We start from the raw sequence: 19,446 nt of genomic DNA, 5'->3' as shown, positions 1-19,446 counted from the left end.
TATCAAGATCATCAATGAAAAAATAGGGTCAAATGTGAAGGTGCTAATTCAGGGCACAAACAGACTACCACACATTTTGAAAAGTATACACACAAAAATAGACAAAATAGATGAGTGGGACACACTAAAAATTAAAAACTTATGTGCATCAAAAGACTTCACCAAAAGAGTGAAAAGGGAACCCACTGATTGGGAAAAAAATCTTTTGCAATTACATATCAGATAAAGGACTCATTTCTAAAATATATAGGAAAAGTTGTCTACAAAAATAAGACAAATAACCCAATTTAGAAATGGGCACTGGACATGAACAGGCACTTCACCAAGGAAGAGATCCAGGCAGCCAACAAACATATGAAGAAATGTTCATGATCAGTAGCCATTTGAGAGATGCAAATCAAAACAACAATGAGATATCATCTCATACCAGCAGTAACAACAAAGATCAAAAAAGTTGAGGACAATAAATGCTGGTGGGGATGTAGAGAGACTGGGACACTCCTACATTGCTGGTGGGACTACAAAATGTTCCAACCTGTCTGGAAAGCAATGTGGCGCTTCCTCAGAAAGTTGGAAATAGAAATACTGTATGATCCAGCAATTCCTCTACTTGGTATTTACCCACAAGAAATACGACCCATAACACAAATAGATATATGCACACCGATGTTCAATACAGCACTATTTACAATAGCAAAGAGATGGAGGTAGACAAAGTGCCTATCAACTGAAGAATGGATAAACTGTGGTACATACACACAATGGAATATTATGCTACCTTGAAGAATAACAAGGAAGCTGCAAACCACCACTTAACATGGATGAACCTTGAGGACATTATGTTGAGTGAAATTAGTCACAAAAGGAGAAATACTGCATAGGACTACTACTGTAAAAGACTAAGAAAAAAAATCCATACTAAAGGGGGGTGGGAGGGATTCTTTGCTGGTTGCTGGGATGTGGGGGTTGGGGTGAGGGGAGTGATGGAAAGGTAGATCACAGGGCAGGGAATTGACACAGGATAATTTGGGTGCTGGGAAGGGGGGCAATATCCAAAAAGGGAGAGAGGAATGGAAGAACAAAGCGGATGGATGAACAAGTAGGTAGGATTGCATGGGCGAAGTGGGACAGAGATAATGATGTATGCACAACCTTGGAACAACAGGGCTCTGGGATACAGAGATTGAAACATGGTTAGATTGGGGAAAAGGGGGGAATAATGTTAGGATGCTTGGCTGGCTTCTGAATCTTGGTTTTCCTTGCATTACATTATAAAATAGACACTGGAAGGGGAGAGGAAGGAAAAGCCAGAAATATCACCATAGAAAGCTTGTAAGTTCATCTTCTGCCTATAACTGATTGGAATACCTAAAATGAGGATACAATGTGCCCAGTAAAGGAGGCTACCTGTGGAGCCTCTGCATTACATAAGACCATAGGTGGAATCCTGAACAGCATCCAGAATCTTCAGAGGTGGGAAATTTCCCCCTGAGAGGACAGGCTGACCAGCCTGGAGTGGCTAGAATAACAGAAGATACTTCTTGAAAGAAAGACTGTCAGGAAAAATACAAAACAATAGAAGTAAACTGACTGATTACTACAAGAACAAGCAAGGTGCCTGCACAGGAGACATCACGGCAAGGGGTAGGGTCCCCTCAGAGTAAACCCCTTCCAAGACTAAGACTCAATGGGAATACACACTCTGATTGGTGACCACGTTCGCCAACGTCAAGGGGAAGTGAGGCAAAAACAGCTATGAGGTTGCAAGCTAAGCCCTACAACATTCAATAGATTCCTGTAAACCCAGGTGGAGACCTGGTTGGCCAACAGTGTGGCAAGATCTGGGAACACTTGGACCCAGAGTCAGTGACATAGCCACGGAGGACTGGAGTGGAGAGTAAAGTGTCCAGCTGATAAGAAGAGAAGGCATATCCACAAGAGCACCTACACATGCAGATAATACCCACTTGACCGGACCTCAATGACTGGATGATCAGAGCGTAACTAGAAGAAAAAAGAGGGGAAAAAAAAAGAGTAATCTGATACAATTTGATGAACTTGACCTACACCTATGGATGCAGCAACTCAAAAGAGGGAACAAATCTTTACAGCAAGGATCATTCCCACCATCCTCCATACATAGAGTAGGCAGAGATGGGCAACTTGGACATTGGCTATCCAAAATGGGGGGACTACAAAGACAAGAAGTGACTAGCTTACAAGCTTTCAAAAAGGAACCTAGATCCAGAGGGCGTGGAGTAAGGTACAATCTCCACTGAGTAGTATTCAATCTGTCTAGGCAGGACTGATGAAAGGAAATGCTAATAGGTCTCTTGTGATACAAGGATGAATAATTGTTACCAGGATGGATTGTGAAGGTTGTAAATGTAAACATAAACATTTTGTGGCAAGGAGGGGAGTGATTAACTTTGCAAGCTAGGAGCAGAACCATGAAGGAAAAGAGAGGAGGGCAGGACCCTACCCAGAGAAGCAGCGATACCAGGGTAAGGAGGCAGAAATGATAACATGGAGAGATGGAGCAGCTGGGGACTGAGAGCCAGACAGGGAGAGGGCCTATGTGCTTGACAACTGGGGGAGGGGAGGGAGCAGGCCGGTAGAATGTACCCTTTTGTTGATGCTTGGAGGGGATTGTAACCATGGTAATGAAACAATATACGATAGGATGAATGTAAAACTAATGTTCTCCCATGTACCTATGTAAACTATCACAAAATTCACAATAAAACTTTTTAAAAAAGAGAGATTGGCTCAAGATAAAATATAACTGTGTAGATTGCATCTGACCTCATTAACATCATAGAAGTGAAGATTTACAATATACTGGATAATTATACATGTCCAGGCTGATCACAGCAAATTATTTCATGGGTTGATTGTATTATATTAGAGCTCATCATGGATGTCCTAACTGTGTCCTAACTGTTAAGTGACTGAGAATCCTGATCCCATCAAGGTGACACAAAACCAGACAAGCCCCTTACACAGATCTTTTCTTCTCTGATGACTTGGGAATTTTTTTCCATAAGTGGAAATATGAGTATACTGTATATCCATTAAAATAATGGATTATTGAAAGCAGGGCACTGTTAATTATTTCAGAAAGACATTTTGGAAAGCTCACGATATTTATACCTTTAAATGTTATTCGGTAACAAACAGAACATACAGAACATACATACATACAGAATATACATGTGGGACAGGTATCAAGGGAATTATTTTGAGAGAAAAAAAGTTATTCACATAAGTATGGTTCTATTTACATAACTTTTTCAAAATGAGAAACTGTAGAGATGAACATGTGAGTGGTTTTCAGAATGAGGTAATGGAAGAGAAGTAGATGGATATGGCTATAAAGAAGCAGTAAGAGGATAGCTTTATGATAATAGAAAATATATTTCTATCTTGATGGTGGTGATAGTTACACAATCTATACATGATAAAATGACATAGAACACATTGAACTAATATTTTCCTGGTATTGATATTGTACTTTATAGTTAGTTCTGTAAGGTATGAACACTGAGGGAAACTGCGTGAAGGGTACATAAGATTGCTCTGTACTATCTTTGTAATGTCCTATGAATAGATCATTATTTTAAAATATAATATATAAAAAGCAGTATCATTTGCCAACTATCATTGAGTGACATCACTAAGACTTTATAATGTAGCTTTTTCTTAGTCTTTGTAAGAAGTGATCACAATTACTCTAAACAATAGTTTTCAAACTGTTTCAGAGAACAGTAGTTCCATCAGGAGTATATTTGTGTCTATAGAAAAAAGTGTTTGGGGTTAGGTAGTTTGGAAAAGCCCTATACTGAATGTGAATCTTTTAAAAATTTATAATACATGCTACATACCAAATATTTAGAAAAATGTGTTGTATCTCATAATTGGTCCAGAGAAGTCCCTCACACACACCTTTTTCTTCTCTCATGACTTGGGAATTTTTGTTTCAAGACTGAAAATTTTGGAAAGACAATGGAAGCTTTCTGTACCTTAGCCACTCAGCTCCACACTGCAATAATGAATCCCTGAACCTTAGGACAGCTGATCCTTCACATCATCATTCCTGACCTACTTTATAACATAATCATTCTACGAAAAAAAAAAAAAAGCTGTTCACAGTCCATGGTTCATAAAGTCCCTAAAAATACACTTGCTGCTTTCAAGGTGATCAACTACTTTTATGAAAGCCCACATGTGGGTTAGTGTTAATATATGATTAAATCATCTTTCTTTCTCCCCTCCTAAAGAGCTTTGCTCTTATTTAAACACTCATGATATGAATTTCTAGGTACCTCTCTCTTTTACAAACCCATGAACTCTGAAATTATTCAGGCCATATTTTTGGTTTTCTGTTTACTTTGCTTTGTTTTGGTCCATTGCCACAGCTATTGGTGGAATACAGTGTCTATCAAGTAAATGAAAATGAAATGAGGTAATACTATAGTAGGGAATGCAAGTGTTAAGTACACAAATGCTTGCTTACACTGTATATGATAATTGCTCAAGAACATCAATTATCTATACCAAGTTTTCATTTTCCGGGGTGAAACACCCTTATGGGAAATTGCCTTTCCATCATGGCACACTATACTTTTCAATGTTTTCTTTTCTTTATTTATTTATTATTTACTTATTGCCGCAACTCATCACAAATACTGATTCAGTAAAATGTTTCAGCTGGAGCAATGAACTATTCAACCACATCCATGGTTGAGAAATAATGTACAATCTTACTATGAATAAAAAATAAGAGACACATCATATCAAACCAGAGATGACTCTTGTACAAAATTCACGCGTTTGCTTGAAGATGAGAGAACTCTGCTATAACATATGAGAAAGGGCAATCAGCAAAGTAGTAAACAAGTCAGCCAAAACATCAAACAAAACATAGTCCTCCAAAGCAACTCAGCAAAATTACAGTTATATGTATATGGGAAGCAATTACATTGTTATTGACATTGTTATAATGTAGAAAAGACTGTATCACAACAAATTGCTGACTTGTTTAATATTACATCCAGGATTTTTTTGTGTTTGTTGTATTTGCTATTCTTGTTTGTTTTCAATTCCTTCACATATGAAAGATGGTTGACCCAATTTTTTTTTAAATCTTCACTAAAATGACAAATTCTCTGACTACCCTTTGGGGACTATCCTGACTGCCTTTAAGACTAACTCACTATTCCCAGAAAATTTCTCTCCCACATTTCCTACTTTATCTTTTTTTTCCCCTTGGAACACATTACCATGAAATACACTGTACTATTTTAATTATTTTATGTTTGAGTTCCCACCATCACCACTACACAGAATGGAAATTCCATAAGGGCAAGAATTTAGACTGTATTGTTCATTGCATTATTCCAAGTATTAAAACAAAATCTGGCACAAAATAGGTGTTCCTTAAATATGTGATGAGGGAATAAATGCAATTTCTTCTGAAAAAAACTTATTAACCTCTCCAAAAAATTCTAATTTGCCACCAAATATATAAATGTAAGCAATACATTTTGAATTAATATAATTAAACAAACGTCACCACGAAATTGTAAACACATTGGTTTTAAAAAAAAATAAAAACTAAACATTGCCAATGATTAAAATCATGACACTTTAGTTTTTGTATAAGGAAACAAAAAATAAGATAATAGCTCTTCTTGCCCAGCAGAAAGCTTTTTCTAAATTTTATATTGTTTGTTGCTTCTGTTAAATGCCCCTGAGTCAATTTCAACTCGAAGCAATCCTGTAAAGGGCTTCTGAGGAGTGACTGGTAGGTTTGAACCACTGACATTTTGGTTAGCAGTCCAGTGATTATCCTACAGCACCGTATCAGGACTTCATAATATTTAGATGAGTGCTTCTCAAATTTTAATGCAGATATGAATTACGTGAGAATCTTAAGAAGCAGTTTATGATTCAGTAGATCTGAAATGTCATGTAACATTCTGTATTTTTTAACAATTCCTAGCTAATGCTGATGCTGCATGGAACATAATGCTGGCATGGAACAAACATTTTGAGTTGCAGGCAGCTGTCAATACAGCAGCCTGGAGGCACAGAACAGGCACTGGAGGTTGGCCAATGGTACCGCCTCTTGCAAAGCCTCTGCTCTACCTCGGATGGGCCCTGAGCATACCAGCATTGAGTCTAGAGGTATGTGAATTTTAGCTCATTAGATCTTTTATTGCTGCTATTTATTTTTGGGAGACAACACTTTTGCCCATAAGGCCCAGCCATATCTGCACCTTCCTAACCATTGGGCAAGTACCCAATCAATGATTATTGTCAGTCCACATCAGACAAACCCTCCTATACTATGCTAAAAACAAAACAAGCAGAGAACTGTGTACACACTTCCAGTCTATATCCTATCTACCAGGTCATGAGTTCCTGAGAACACATTAACATACAACCATCAATTAAATATAAACATAATGACACCACATTGTCTCAGAGACAACAGACAATTTCAACTTACATGACAAAGCACAGTGCAGCAAACAAGTGACCAAAATACAGAGTCAGAAAATATAACATCAGAAATGCTATTATATTGATATTATAATGGTATAATATAATAATTGGTATATTGATATTTTCATATAATTGATATAATAATTGGTATAAATGACATTATACCAGAAATAGTATCAGAAGTAACTGAAAAATAATTTTTAAATACCTTCAATAACTGAAAAAAATGACTGAGAAAATTGCATAAGAAATCCAGAAAAATACAGAAAACACATTAAAAGAATTCAAGAAAGTACTACAACAGCAAAATGAAAGATAAATGAAAAATTGAAGCCATACAAAAAACAGCAAATGAAAATACAATAAATATGAAGACTACAGAAATAGGTAATTCATTGAAAGGGTAGAGCAAAGTTGCATCAATGAGAGGCCAAATTAAGGAGTATGAAGAAAAATCTCTCAATCGCCATCAACTAGAGGAATAGTCAGGAAAAAAAAAAAAAAAACCTAAAATTTATGTGGGGCATTATCAAGAAGAATAACATGTGTGATTAGATTTCCAGAACAGAGAGATGCCAAAAAACAAAAAAAAGAGAGAGAGAGAGAGAATATTGAGAATATTTTTGAAGAATTGTTAGAAGAAAACATTCCTAACATCATGTAAGATGAAAAGATATGCATTCAAGAATTTGAATGAACTCCAAACAGGACAGACCCCAAAAAGGAAAAAACTAATACATATTATAATCAAACTTTCAAACCCAGACAAGGAAATAATCTTTGGAGCAGTACAGGAAAAATCATGCAAGCAAGACAATGCGATAACATATATAAAACTCTAAAACAACAACAACAAAAATTGCCAACCAAGAATTGTATGCTGTTAATTGGTTTTGAATCAGTTCCGACAGAGCGATCATGTATAGTGTTTCCCAGGCTGAAAATCTTTATGGGAGCAGAAAGGCTCATCTTACTCCCATGGAGTTAATTGTTAGATTTAAACTTGTGACCTTGAAGTTCGCAGCCCAGCTAGTTATCTACTACACTACCAGGGCTCCTTCCAAGAATCATGTGATTGTTGTTGCTAAATGTCTTCGAGTTGGCCCTGACTCATACTGACTCTGTATAGGGTTTCGGAGGAATGGTTGGTGAGTTTGAATCACCAATCTTGCACTTCAAATCAACTTTGTGATCCAGTGCTTATCCTACAGTGCCACACCAGAACTCCAAGAATCACATAGCAAAATTCTTCAATAAATATCACAGCAAAATTAGGACATTTCCAGATAAACAGAAATTAAAAGACTATGTAAACACCAGGTGAAACTTACAAAGACTACTAAAAGGAATACTTTTGAAAGAGAACCAACACCAGCAAACAACAGCCAGAGATTACAATACATGACAGTATCACCCAGAACTCAACCCAGATAGAGAAGTATCCCAAGTAAAACAAACCTACAAAACTGAAAATAGGGAGTCAGAGATAGAAACTTGCAAGAGCAGTATCAAAAATAACTTTGAAGTAAAAAGAGAAAATAAAGTAGTTAAGGTCTTCCAAATGAAGAGGAAACCAAGTCAATTTCAAGAAAATGAATAAGTAAATTAAATATAAACAAATCAAACTATAATGTTAGCCCGAGCCCAACCCTTAATACAAGCTCTATTCCTAACAATAAGCCTAACAATAAAAAAAGTCCTAGGGCTAGCCTAAACCAAGCCATAGCTGTAACTCTAACTCCTTACTCCTCTCCATGCCCCCCATCCCCACAAGAGAGCATGTTTTAGGTTTTGCATTAGTTTAAGAACAAAAATGTTAGCATGAGGACTAAGGTGTGTCTTCCCCAAGTCATGGTATTTTCAATAACCTTATGTGCATGTGAAAGTGGGACAATGAATCAAGAAGACCGAAGACCAATTGTTAACTTAGAGTTATGGTGTTGGAGGCGAATATTGAAAATACCATGGAACGCTAAAAGAACAAACCAATCTGTGTTGGAAGAAGTACAACCAGAATGCTTCTTAGAAGACAGGATGGCCAGACTTTATCTCTCATACTTTGGAGACTTATTATCAGCAGAGACCAGTTCCTGGAGAAGGACATCATGCTTGGTAAAGTGGTAAAGAGGAAGACCCCAACGAGATGAATTGGCATAGATGATTGTGAGGTTGGCACAAGACAGAGCAGTGTTTCATTCTCTTATGCATAAGGTTGCTATGAGTTGGTTCTGACTTGATGGCACCTAACAACAACAAATCCAAGGAGAAAAAACAATGGATCAGGGCACTGATCTCAAAACTGAGATCTATGTCCTGCTGGACTCAGCTAAAATCAACAGAACCTAGCAACTTGCAGAGTGATACGTGAGAATTTTTTGTTAGGTTACAATGAATTTTGCTGTTGTTTTCTATCCTCAGCAAGGTTGGAGATACTTCACAAGGAGCTCTGATTCACTACATGCACACCAAAAATGCTAAAATTTGGAAAACAATTTGAGGATCTAGAACACTAATCCACTACTTGGGGGCAAGTGTACTGATGCAATCTATTTGGAGAAATTTTGACAAGATTTACAAAAGCTGTCTATATTTAAACACTCTACGAGCCCGTACCTTTGCTCCTAGTTAAAAACTTCACAAAAATAAGTACATATGTTCACCATTTAGTACAAGAGTATATGTAGTGTCACAATTACTAATTCTGTAATACTACATATATTCTTGTATATTACTAATTGTTAATTATACTACATATATAATTCACAATGAATAATCCTGGTGTGGAGCTGTAGGATAAGCATTGGACCAAAAGTTAGGTTTGAACCACAAGGTCAGTGATTCAAATTCATCAGCTGCTCCTTAGAAACCCTATACAAGGTCGACAGCATGTAACAGGAACAAATAGAATTCATAACTTCAAAATGTAAACAATCAATTGGCAATGAGCATGGATACATATGGTATATTCAAATAATTGAATATAAGCAATACGCATACCATGCATTTCATTGACTTTGCAAAGGTATTTGACTAGGTGAATCAAACACAACCTAGGGGTACCATTGCGAAGAATGTGAATTACACAACACTTAATTGTCCTCATGTGGAACCTCTACATAAACCAAGAAACAGTGTATCAAACACAGTAAAGTATGTTGTTGTTGTTGGCAAGTGCCATCAAGTCAGATCGAACTCATAATGACCCTGAATAGGGCTTCCAAGGAGTGTCTGGTGGATTTGAACTGCTGACCTTGCAGTTAATAAACAGTATTCATCAGGACTACAGTGCCACACCAGAATTTCTAATAAAGGTTTAACATCTGGAAAGGTTCGGATTATTCATTATAATGCTTAAACATATCTACTGGAGTACTTGTGAGGCACTGTGGGCAAATGTGTTGAACTGCAAAGTCGTTTGAACTGCAAGGTCAGAAATTCAAGCTCTTCAGTCACTCCTTGGAAACCCTATACAGGGTCACTATGTGTCAGAACCGACTCGGCGGCACTTAACAATAACACAATAACAAAAACACCAAAGATAACCACTAATCCTATAGATCCACAAATCACAATTCAAAATTAAATTACTTTGGGAAAGCCTGAGATACTCTCAATTATGTATCAACAACAAATTTGCTAGTTAGAGTACATGAATGTGAAAATGTTTGTTTTTCAGAGTAAGCTCTTATTTTTATATGACTTTAATTCCCTAGATATACGTTTGCTAAAGTAAAGGGAAGAAGTGAGGAGCTAAACAGAAAGTTTTGAAGGGCAGCTGGAGAAGACAAAGTCAAATATTACAATGAAATGTGCAAAGACCTGGAGTTAGAAAACCAGAAGAAAGACCATACTCAGCATTTCTCAAGCTCAAAAAAGAAACAAGTCAAGCCTTAACTTGCAATATTGAAAGTTTCTATGGGCAAAATATTGAATGATGCAGACAGCAATAAAATAAGATGGGAGGGATACACAGAATCACTGTACCAAAATGAAATAGTTGATGTTCAACCATATCAAGAGGTAGCATATGATCAAGAGCTAATCGTACTGATGGAATTAATCCAAGGTACCCTGAAGGCATTTGCAAAGAACAAGGCTTCCAAAACTGATGGAACACAGATTGAAATCTTTCATCAAACTGAGGCAGCACTGGAGGCATTCACTCATCTACATCAAGAAATTTGAAAGACAAATACCTGGCCAAGTGACTGTAAGAGATCCATATTTGTGCTCATTCCAAAGAGGGGAGGTCCAATGAAATCTCTGGGCATCTCACGCAAGTAAATATTTGGATAAAATTATTTCAAATAGAACTGCAACAGTACATTTACAGGGAGCTGCCAGAGATTCAGGCAGGATTCAGACAGGTATGTGGAATGAGGTATATCACTGCTAATGTCAGATGGACCACGTTGAAAGTAGAGAATACCAGATAGGTGTTTATCTGTGCTTTATTGACTACATAAAGGCTTTTGATTGTTTGGATCACGACAAACTATGGACAACATTTCAGAGAATGAGTATTGTAGAACACTAAATTGTGCTTATGAGGAAACTGCATTACCATGAGGCAGACATTTGAACAGAAGGGGACACAATGGTTTAAAATTAGAAAGAGGTGTGCCCGGGTTGTATCCTTTCACCATACTTATTCAATCAGTATGCTAAGCAAATCTGAGAAGCTGGATTACATGAAGAAGGTGGCATCAGGTTTAGTGGAAGACTCACGAACAACCTGAGATATGCAGATGCTACCTTACTTGCTGAAATTGAAGAGGACATAAAATATTTAATGATAAAGATCTAAAACCACAGCCTTTGGTATGGGTTGCATCAATATTTACATCATCTATAAATCAGCACCATTCTTGATTCATATAGCAGATTCCAGCCACTCTGTAGCTTAAAACATAATAATGCAATGCAAATAAACAAAAATCCTTACCACTGGACCAATAAACAGCAATGGAGAAAAGACTGAAGTTGACAAAGACTTCTTCTTACTCGGATCAACCATCAACACTCATGGAAGCAGAAGTCACAAGAAATGAAATGACATATTGCATTGGGCAAATCTGCTGCATACAACCTCTTTAAAGTGTTCAAGAGCAAAGATGTAGTTTGTGCCTGACCCAAAGCCATGGTATTTTCAATAGCCTTGTATGCTTGTGAAAGTTAGATAGTGAAAGTTAGATAGTGAATAGAAAGACCATGGATTTGAGACCATGGATTTGATGAATTTGAGTTATGGTTTGGGAGGAGAATATTAAAAATGCCATGAACTGCCAAAAGAATAAACAAATCTGTTTTGGAAGAAATACAGAAGAATGCTCCTTAGAAGCCTTCATGGTGAAACTTCATCTCTCAAACTTTGGACATATCATCAGGAGGGACAATTCCCTAGAGAAGGATATCATGCTGCACAGTGGCAGGAGCAACGGATTCATGTGCAACAATGATTGTGAGGATGTCACTAGACTGTGGTTTATAGGATTGCTATGAGTTGGTATTGACTCAATGGCATCTAACAACAACAACAGATATATATATATATATCACTATCTTTAACTGTGTTTTATATCTTAGGCACATTCAATGTATCAAACCATTTTCTGTTTTTCTTAACAGTCTACATTGATGTACAGAAAATCTAAGCAGCAGATACTTTATATTATATGATTGTTTTCTTCTCTGACGATTATTTTCTTCTTCAATACTTGTTATTGTTAAATGCTGTCAAGTTAGTTTAGACTCGCAGAGACCCTGTATTGGGTCTCCAAGGAGCAGCTAATAGCTTGAATAACAACCTTTGTAGTTCAAACTAACCTTGCCATTTAGAGCATTAACCCTCAGCACCACATCAGGTCTTCAGTAGTGGTCTATGACTTTTTGTTATCCTAGATTGTGGAATTTAAATTCAAATATTTGACTGGTTGTCAAATTTCTGAAATCATTTGCTGTGGTAGATCATCTACTCCTCTAATTCCACTTTTTCTGAGTCTAATCAGAACATCAATATTTACATCATCCATAAATCAGCACCATTCTTGATTCATATAGCAGATTCCAGCCACTCTATAGCTTAAAACATAACATTGAAAACTAGTAGAATAAGAATAAAGTTGGATTTATATATACATATAATGGAATTGTTCTTATTGTTCAGTGTTATTGAATCATTTTTTTTACTCATAGAGACACTATGCACAACAGAATGAAACACTGCCAGGTCCTACACAATACTCACAATTGTTACTTCACTTGAGCACATTGCTGCTGCCACAGTGTCAACAAAATTACTATGCAAAAAATACTCATATTATGAGAAACAATGTCAAAATGTGGGTTGCTCTTAGGGTTTATTCCAACATTTTGCTTGCTTATTTTAAGTGTCTGAAAAAAAAAAATCCTTTTCCCCATGCAGTATCTACAACTAATTAAGTTTTATTGCTCAAGTATTACTGATATGAGCAAGCTCACCTCTAACCTAAAGAGATTTGGAAATCAATTCACCAAAAAGCACATCTAATAACACTTTCCCTCCAAATACTTAATTATTTTCGCCTTTATTTTTCATATCAAGTAGATATCAAGACAGTAAGTTTTTAATACATTTCTTAACCTCTTGATAAATTACCACCCTTTTCAAAATACAGGGAGGAAATTCCCTCAGATATTCACAACTTAAAAGCCTAAGCCCAAAGAAGAATGCAGCCAAAATTAGATTGATACTTTTAGTATTGAAAAAAAATGCTGTATCACTATACAATCAATATATTGCTAATGTTTCAAGTATCAACAGCAAATATCTGCCCTACTCCTCTGATATTTAAAAAAATACATATTCATATGAAGATGGCAATGAAAAACTGTACAATCATTTGAAGCAGAAAAGAAATAAAAGTGTAACAGCAAATATTCACAAGATAGCAGTGAACCTTAATGAATACAGATTCTAAGATTAGCCAATAATGTTTTGCTTGGTTCAAGTATGATCAAAATGATTAGTGTAAGAAATTATTCACATATGGTGGAACACAGTTATATATAGGATGTCTACCTCTCTAATTTGTTTTAAAGCTTCAGTCATACACAGATGAATTTGGAAAAGCAGTAGCTCATAAATCAAAGTACTTAGTTCCAGTATCAATTCTGTCAGTATGAGATTTAAGAACCTGGACAAAGCCAAGCTTGTCAGTAATCTCATCTGTGGTTATATAGTTAGTAAAAATCATTCCACTTCACTTTCAGGGCTTCTGTGAGGATCAAATGGCGAGTAATAGGAAGTGTGGGGTTGAAAAGTTTAAAAAGTTCTTTATAAAATGTATGCTTATTATACTGAAATTGTTCTCAGTAATCCAGGTTTGGTTTCACAGGGCAAGTAACATCAAGCCCTAATCTTGTAGCTCAGAAATTATTACAAGTAGTACCAGATAAATTTCTCAGATTTCACTGTTGTAATATGTATTCACAGCATTTGCAATGAAATGAGGCAACTATCAGGTTATGTTGCACAGTTTTAAAGACTTGCCTGAATGAGCACATATGACTCAGCTGAGGATAGTTTAACAGGTACTCTTTATTAGAAGTTGATCTATTACATCAATAATGCATATCTGATAATATACCTCCATTAAGAGATCATTTTGCCTCCGTTACGTATTATCTGGATATCATTGTGTTTTTAACAACCTATCACATCTGATGAGTGGCATAAAATAGTGAAAATTCTCTCAAATAAAGAAATGCAGACATGGATTAGTTTTCGTAGATGCTTTGCTTGTAGTTTTACCAAAAAAATGTCTTTCTTACGGAAAATACTTGTTATTGTTCTGTTCATCTCTGAAGACATCTATTAATCTCCAATTACTTCACACACATACACAACCAACAACTAACTTAAAATTAATTATGATTCTTTATAGTTTAAAATTCAATACTGAGAGGGGAAAAAGGAATTCATTTAAGACCCCTAACTACATCTGCTGCTAAAATATAGATACTGTGTATGTTTCAGCAATGAACACACTGCAGCAAATAAGGACATGTGAGGTAAAGGCAATAGTCAGGAAACAGAATGCTTCTACTTACTGCAAATGAAAGTAGTTTCATCTGAATTATCAGCACAGTCATTCACAAAATCGCACAGCTTGTCCTTTGGAATGCAGTGCTGGTTCGCGCACATAAATTCTTGAGCAGTGCATTTCCTGTCTGGGCTAAGTAAGGGTGAACAATCTTGAAAGGAAATATCATCCAGTGCCACATCTCCAATGTAACTAATGCCACGTTTTGCCCTGAAGACAATCTTTAAACAAACAGAAAATCTGATTTCAGTTGCACTCTCAAATAGTTCAAAAGTTATAGCAAACATAAAATTTCTAACAGAGAAATTGAATCTAATGAACCCACCGAATGAAGCTAATAAATGGACTCCTGAACTGGTGTTGCAGGATCAGCACTGGACTGTGAACCACATGATCAGTAGTTCAAATCCACCAAATGCTCCTCAGAAACCCTACACAGGGTCGTGATGAGTTGGAACCAACATAACAACACCAAACAACAATGAAGCTAACCCATGACCTTAGGATCAAGTAAAAACTGTGCCATCCTTGACATCTAAGAATGTGGGTGTAGCACCATCATGTTTGTTGTTGTTAAGTGCCCTCGATTCAATTCCTAACCATAGGGGCCCTGTATAGGGTTGCCTAGGAGAAACTGGTAAGCATGAACCGCTGACTGTGCAGTTCAGACAGCTTTGCAGTCTGATGCATTAACCCACAACACCACACCAGGACTTCTCATGGTTAGGTTTCTACAATACGTGGTCTAGAAAAGTGACAAGAACCACCAACCCATTACTGCTCATTCTGCCAACACTAAGGTCCTAACCAAGACCTGCTCTTAAAAGCAGATAGCCAATCAGATGGCCTAAGAAGGAAGCATGATCTTTATTTTTCCAATTAATGTAATTTCTCAGATCGCTCCATATAACTACTTAAAAGCTAATAGCTACCAAAACTCGGTATTATAAATTTTGTTTTTCTTTAATTGACCAGGATCCACTAAGGTGATTCTATCTTTGAAAGTTACTAAATAAAATGATGCAAAATGCCCATATATACTTCCATATACAAATTGTAGAAATATCTTATAATTGCTCTCAAAGATTGGAGAACCCCAACTTTGAGGCTAAAGGAAACAGTATTTTAAAATGGAATCATTCTGGACAGTATGCCTGGCTCTTCACTGTATTCATAATTATATTCATAGTGCCTTGCTCACAGTAAATGTTCCATATATGTTTACTGAAAAACTAAATGAATGATGCCAAACATTGAATACTCACAAACCATTCATATTTACCTTTATGATTCAAACAGTACAATTCTACTTCCTTTTGATCAAGTTTCAATATGTGAAACACTAGAATTTCACAAAGGTTAAATTAATAATTGACCCCCCCTTTTTTTCATGTATTTCTCCTGTAATGTTATTTTGAACATGATTTTGCTTAATAAATCGCCTATTTGGAAACTTAAATGGCTGTGCATGGTATGAAAGCCTCTGTCTAACAGCCACGAAACAGCTATGTATTTTTATTAAGTATTTTTCAGGCAGAATTCTCATAATACATTTTCATTTTCTGCAAGACCATCAAATTGCTATGCAACCAGTACTCAGGTTTAGCTTATTTCTTATCCATTCTCTAGTTTATCTACAACCGAGCCCTAAGAAAACAGGATTTAATGAAAGACTGAAAATATGAGATTTACTCCAAAAACTAACATTTCAAGAAACTGGGCATAATGAAGTACAAAAGCATTTATCCAGTTTGTGGAGTCCTGGTGTGGTGCTGTGGGTTAAAGTGCTGGATTACAAAGTAAGTTTAAACTACCAGGTCGGCAGTTCAAGCTCACCAAATTCAAGCTCCTTGAAAACCCTTTACAGGTCACTATGAATTGGAATCAATTCAATGACACTCAACAATATAATCCAATTTGTGCTTCTATTTCAGTTGGGAGACTGACCCACTAGAGAAAGCTCATGATTCTATACATATTTAGTGGACATTAACAGCAGAGTTGGTTACTCCTGCTGCACATACAAAAAACTGGAGATGCAATATTTAGCAAAGATCTTATCCCTTCTATCTAGAGATAAGGAGTTCTAAACTCATGGAAATAAATCCTGGGCATTAAGTCAAGATTAAGTAAAGAATAGTTCTCCTACATAAATGGTCTGCTTTTCTCTCTGTTTATTTAAATTTTAACAAATCTTAAAAGCTAAGTCTCATTCTCCAGGAAAAATTTCCCAGAAACTATTGTCCATGGAGTACTTCCTTCATTATCCACAAAAAAAAAAAGAAAATCAATAACCAAATACCTTGTTTTAAATATTATATTTAAAACAATGTATTTTAAATTCTGACATTTTAACCTATTACTTGTACTTTTATTGATTATTCAATATATATATATAGGACTTATCCTACTAATATTAATATAATCTACATATGACAAATACAGGATTACAGAATGTGTTCCTTCCAACACACATTTTTCAATTAAATAAATGTCTCACCTATAAAAATAAGTCTGTGTTTTTAATTAGGTTTCAAATAATTTAATTACTTTAAAGTCTCTAAATTTTTTTTAAATAATAGAGATGTGTCCTTTATGTGGGAGGGTGATTTGGGTGGATGTTGTCACTCTAATTGTGAACAGAAGTAGGATTGCTTAACTGGGAGAAATTAAGGCATTCTGGAATTGTAAATTCCATACAGAAAATATCATATGGAGTGTTAAAAGCTGAGCCTCGGTTTTCATGCAACACATAAAGAAAAGAAATAAGAGGACAAGAAGACTCTAAGTGGAAAAAATGAGTAAGAATGAAAGAAAACTAAACTACTTAATTTCTTTATCACATATCTACTTGGATTACAAACCTGGGTATATGAATGAATGCCCAGAAACACTTCGACTTTTTTCCACTGTGCACCTTGCTGTCCAGTTTGGGCCCACAATTTAGAAGTAACGTTGCCTTTCTTACTCAGAACCTGCAAAGATAGATCATGAAAAAGGTGCTGAAATATTTTGCCTTAATATGTTTCACATATATAGAATTGCCCCATGAAATGTTTGTTTTATTATTTTAATGTGAATGCTAAGTCTCTAGGAGACTTAGAGGTGCTATGGGTTAATGCGCTGGACTGCAAAGTCTGCTTGAAAGGCCAGGTTGGCGATTCAAGCTCACCAGTTGATCCTTGGAAACCCTATACAGAGTAGCTATGTGTTGGAACTGACTCGACAACACTTAAAAACAATGAGCAACAACAACTAAGTCTCTAAGAAAAGAGTAACAGATACTTTTCATTAAATGTCTTTGTTTGCTACTACGAAGTTATAACATTGTGCTTCTAAGTTTCTTCACAAGCTTCTGATATGAAGGTATGCATGAATATCTGATAGTTATAGCCAAAGATATCTAAGAATATGATCTTTATGATCTCTTAACCAATTCATGTTTTTAAAAATTTAGCAGCAATAACAGTTCTAATTTTATATATTAAACAATATTCATGTGGTAGAATGAAATTGCATGCAGTTACTAACGTAATCATTTGAGAACAACCTTCTTCATGCTCTCAGTTTCAGTGGGAGTGGTGTAAGATCATTAAGCTATAATTGCATAGATGGCTGACCTAAGTGGCTACCTACTAAAGCTGTAGTTATGAGAACTCTTTGCTAAACACTCTTGAAATGAAGGAAGCCTCACCAGGAACTTATTCATACTCTAAAAATGAGTTCAAATTATTCTCAGCAGACAAATTATTGCTGTTCTTATCTTCTTTGTAGAATGATAAGAAGTCAGTCATCAAGAGAGCAATGATGATGGGAAGAACACAACAATTGCCAGTTTTAAAAATCACTTGTTAACATGGTTTACTCATTTCTTTCAGAACATTACATTTTAAAAACACTATTGATGTGTTCGAAGAATAATTAAAGGATTTGTGGATGTTATGACTTTTTAATGTGAAGGTTAAATTTTAATAGATTCCTTATATTTTTTTTAAATTATGTATATTTTAAATTGAAATTCAGATTATTGTTTTATAGAACGAACATTTCGAGTCATATAAAAAGTAACATGTTGCTAGAAAACAAGCAACATGAATGTTTCTCCATAAAATGCTAGATAATTCAACATACTAATAATGTCAAGTAAATGAAATTTCTAACTAAGATATGAAAAGCATTTTTGAAGGATAATGAAAAGAATGTTTAAGAAGCAGATCGTCCTTATATGATTATAACATTACAGTTACCTCTAAAACAAATGTTTCATGTAGCCATTGATGTGACATTTAATGTTATTTTATTCAGTTTTACACAAAGATCACATATATCAAACTATTTAATTAATCCTTTAATAAACTCTAATACAGTTTTACAACTTTTAGTCTATTAATACAAACTCTCATTCTGAAAAAATGTAAGTATATTTCAGATAATGGTGTGGCACTATGGATCAGCACTAGAATGTGAACCACAAGGTCGATAGTTGAAATTCATCAGCTACTCTTTGGAAAACATACACAGGTTCGCTCTTAGTCAGAACTGACTGGATGACACTAACAACAACAAACAAAATATACCAGGTAAACAATTCTTTACTGATCAAAATCCTGCAGTTGTTGTTGCCCAGTTCTGACCCAGAGCAGACCTAGAAAGGGTTTCCAAGCAGCTGCTGGTTTGGACTGCCAAGCTTGTGGTATGCAGTCCAGTTCTGATTCTACAGCACCATATCAGTAAAATTCTCATTTGACTGATCAAAAACCTGCAGTAAGGTATATTAACTGTTGTGACTAATACCACTTAGAAAAGTCACAGTTAAAAAAGTAATATACTTTAACTTCAAGCTATTAAACTA

The 19,446-nt window shown here is 35.6% G+C and overlaps 1 protein-coding gene across 1 annotated transcript in view; it reads right to left on the bottom strand.

Moving 5' to 3' along the window:
- Positions 1 to 19,446, bottom strand: part of MALRD1 (MAM and LDL receptor class A domain containing 1) — a 1,127,868-nt gene that overhangs the window by 696,440 nt on the left and 411,982 nt on the right. The window contains exons 23-24 of the mRNA XM_006869907.1: positions 17,459 to 17,569; positions 14,602 to 14,815 (exon numbers count right to left, since the gene is read on the bottom strand). Of these exons, the coding sequence (XP_006869969.1) occupies positions 14,602 to 14,815; positions 17,459 to 17,569 (325 nt within the window). The remainder of the gene's footprint in view (positions 1 to 14,601; positions 14,816 to 17,458; positions 17,570 to 19,446) is intronic.

Source organism: Chrysochloris asiatica, unplaced genomic scaffold, assembly GCF_000296735.1.
Source record: "Chrysochloris asiatica unplaced genomic scaffold, ChrAsi1.0 scaffold00137, whole genome shotgun sequence".
NCBI lineage: Eukaryota > Metazoa > Chordata > Mammalia > Afrosoricida > Chrysochloridae > Chrysochloris > Chrysochloris asiatica.
The sequence above is the reverse complement of the archived record's forward strand: the minus strand, read 5'-3'. Positions and strand labels throughout refer to the sequence as shown.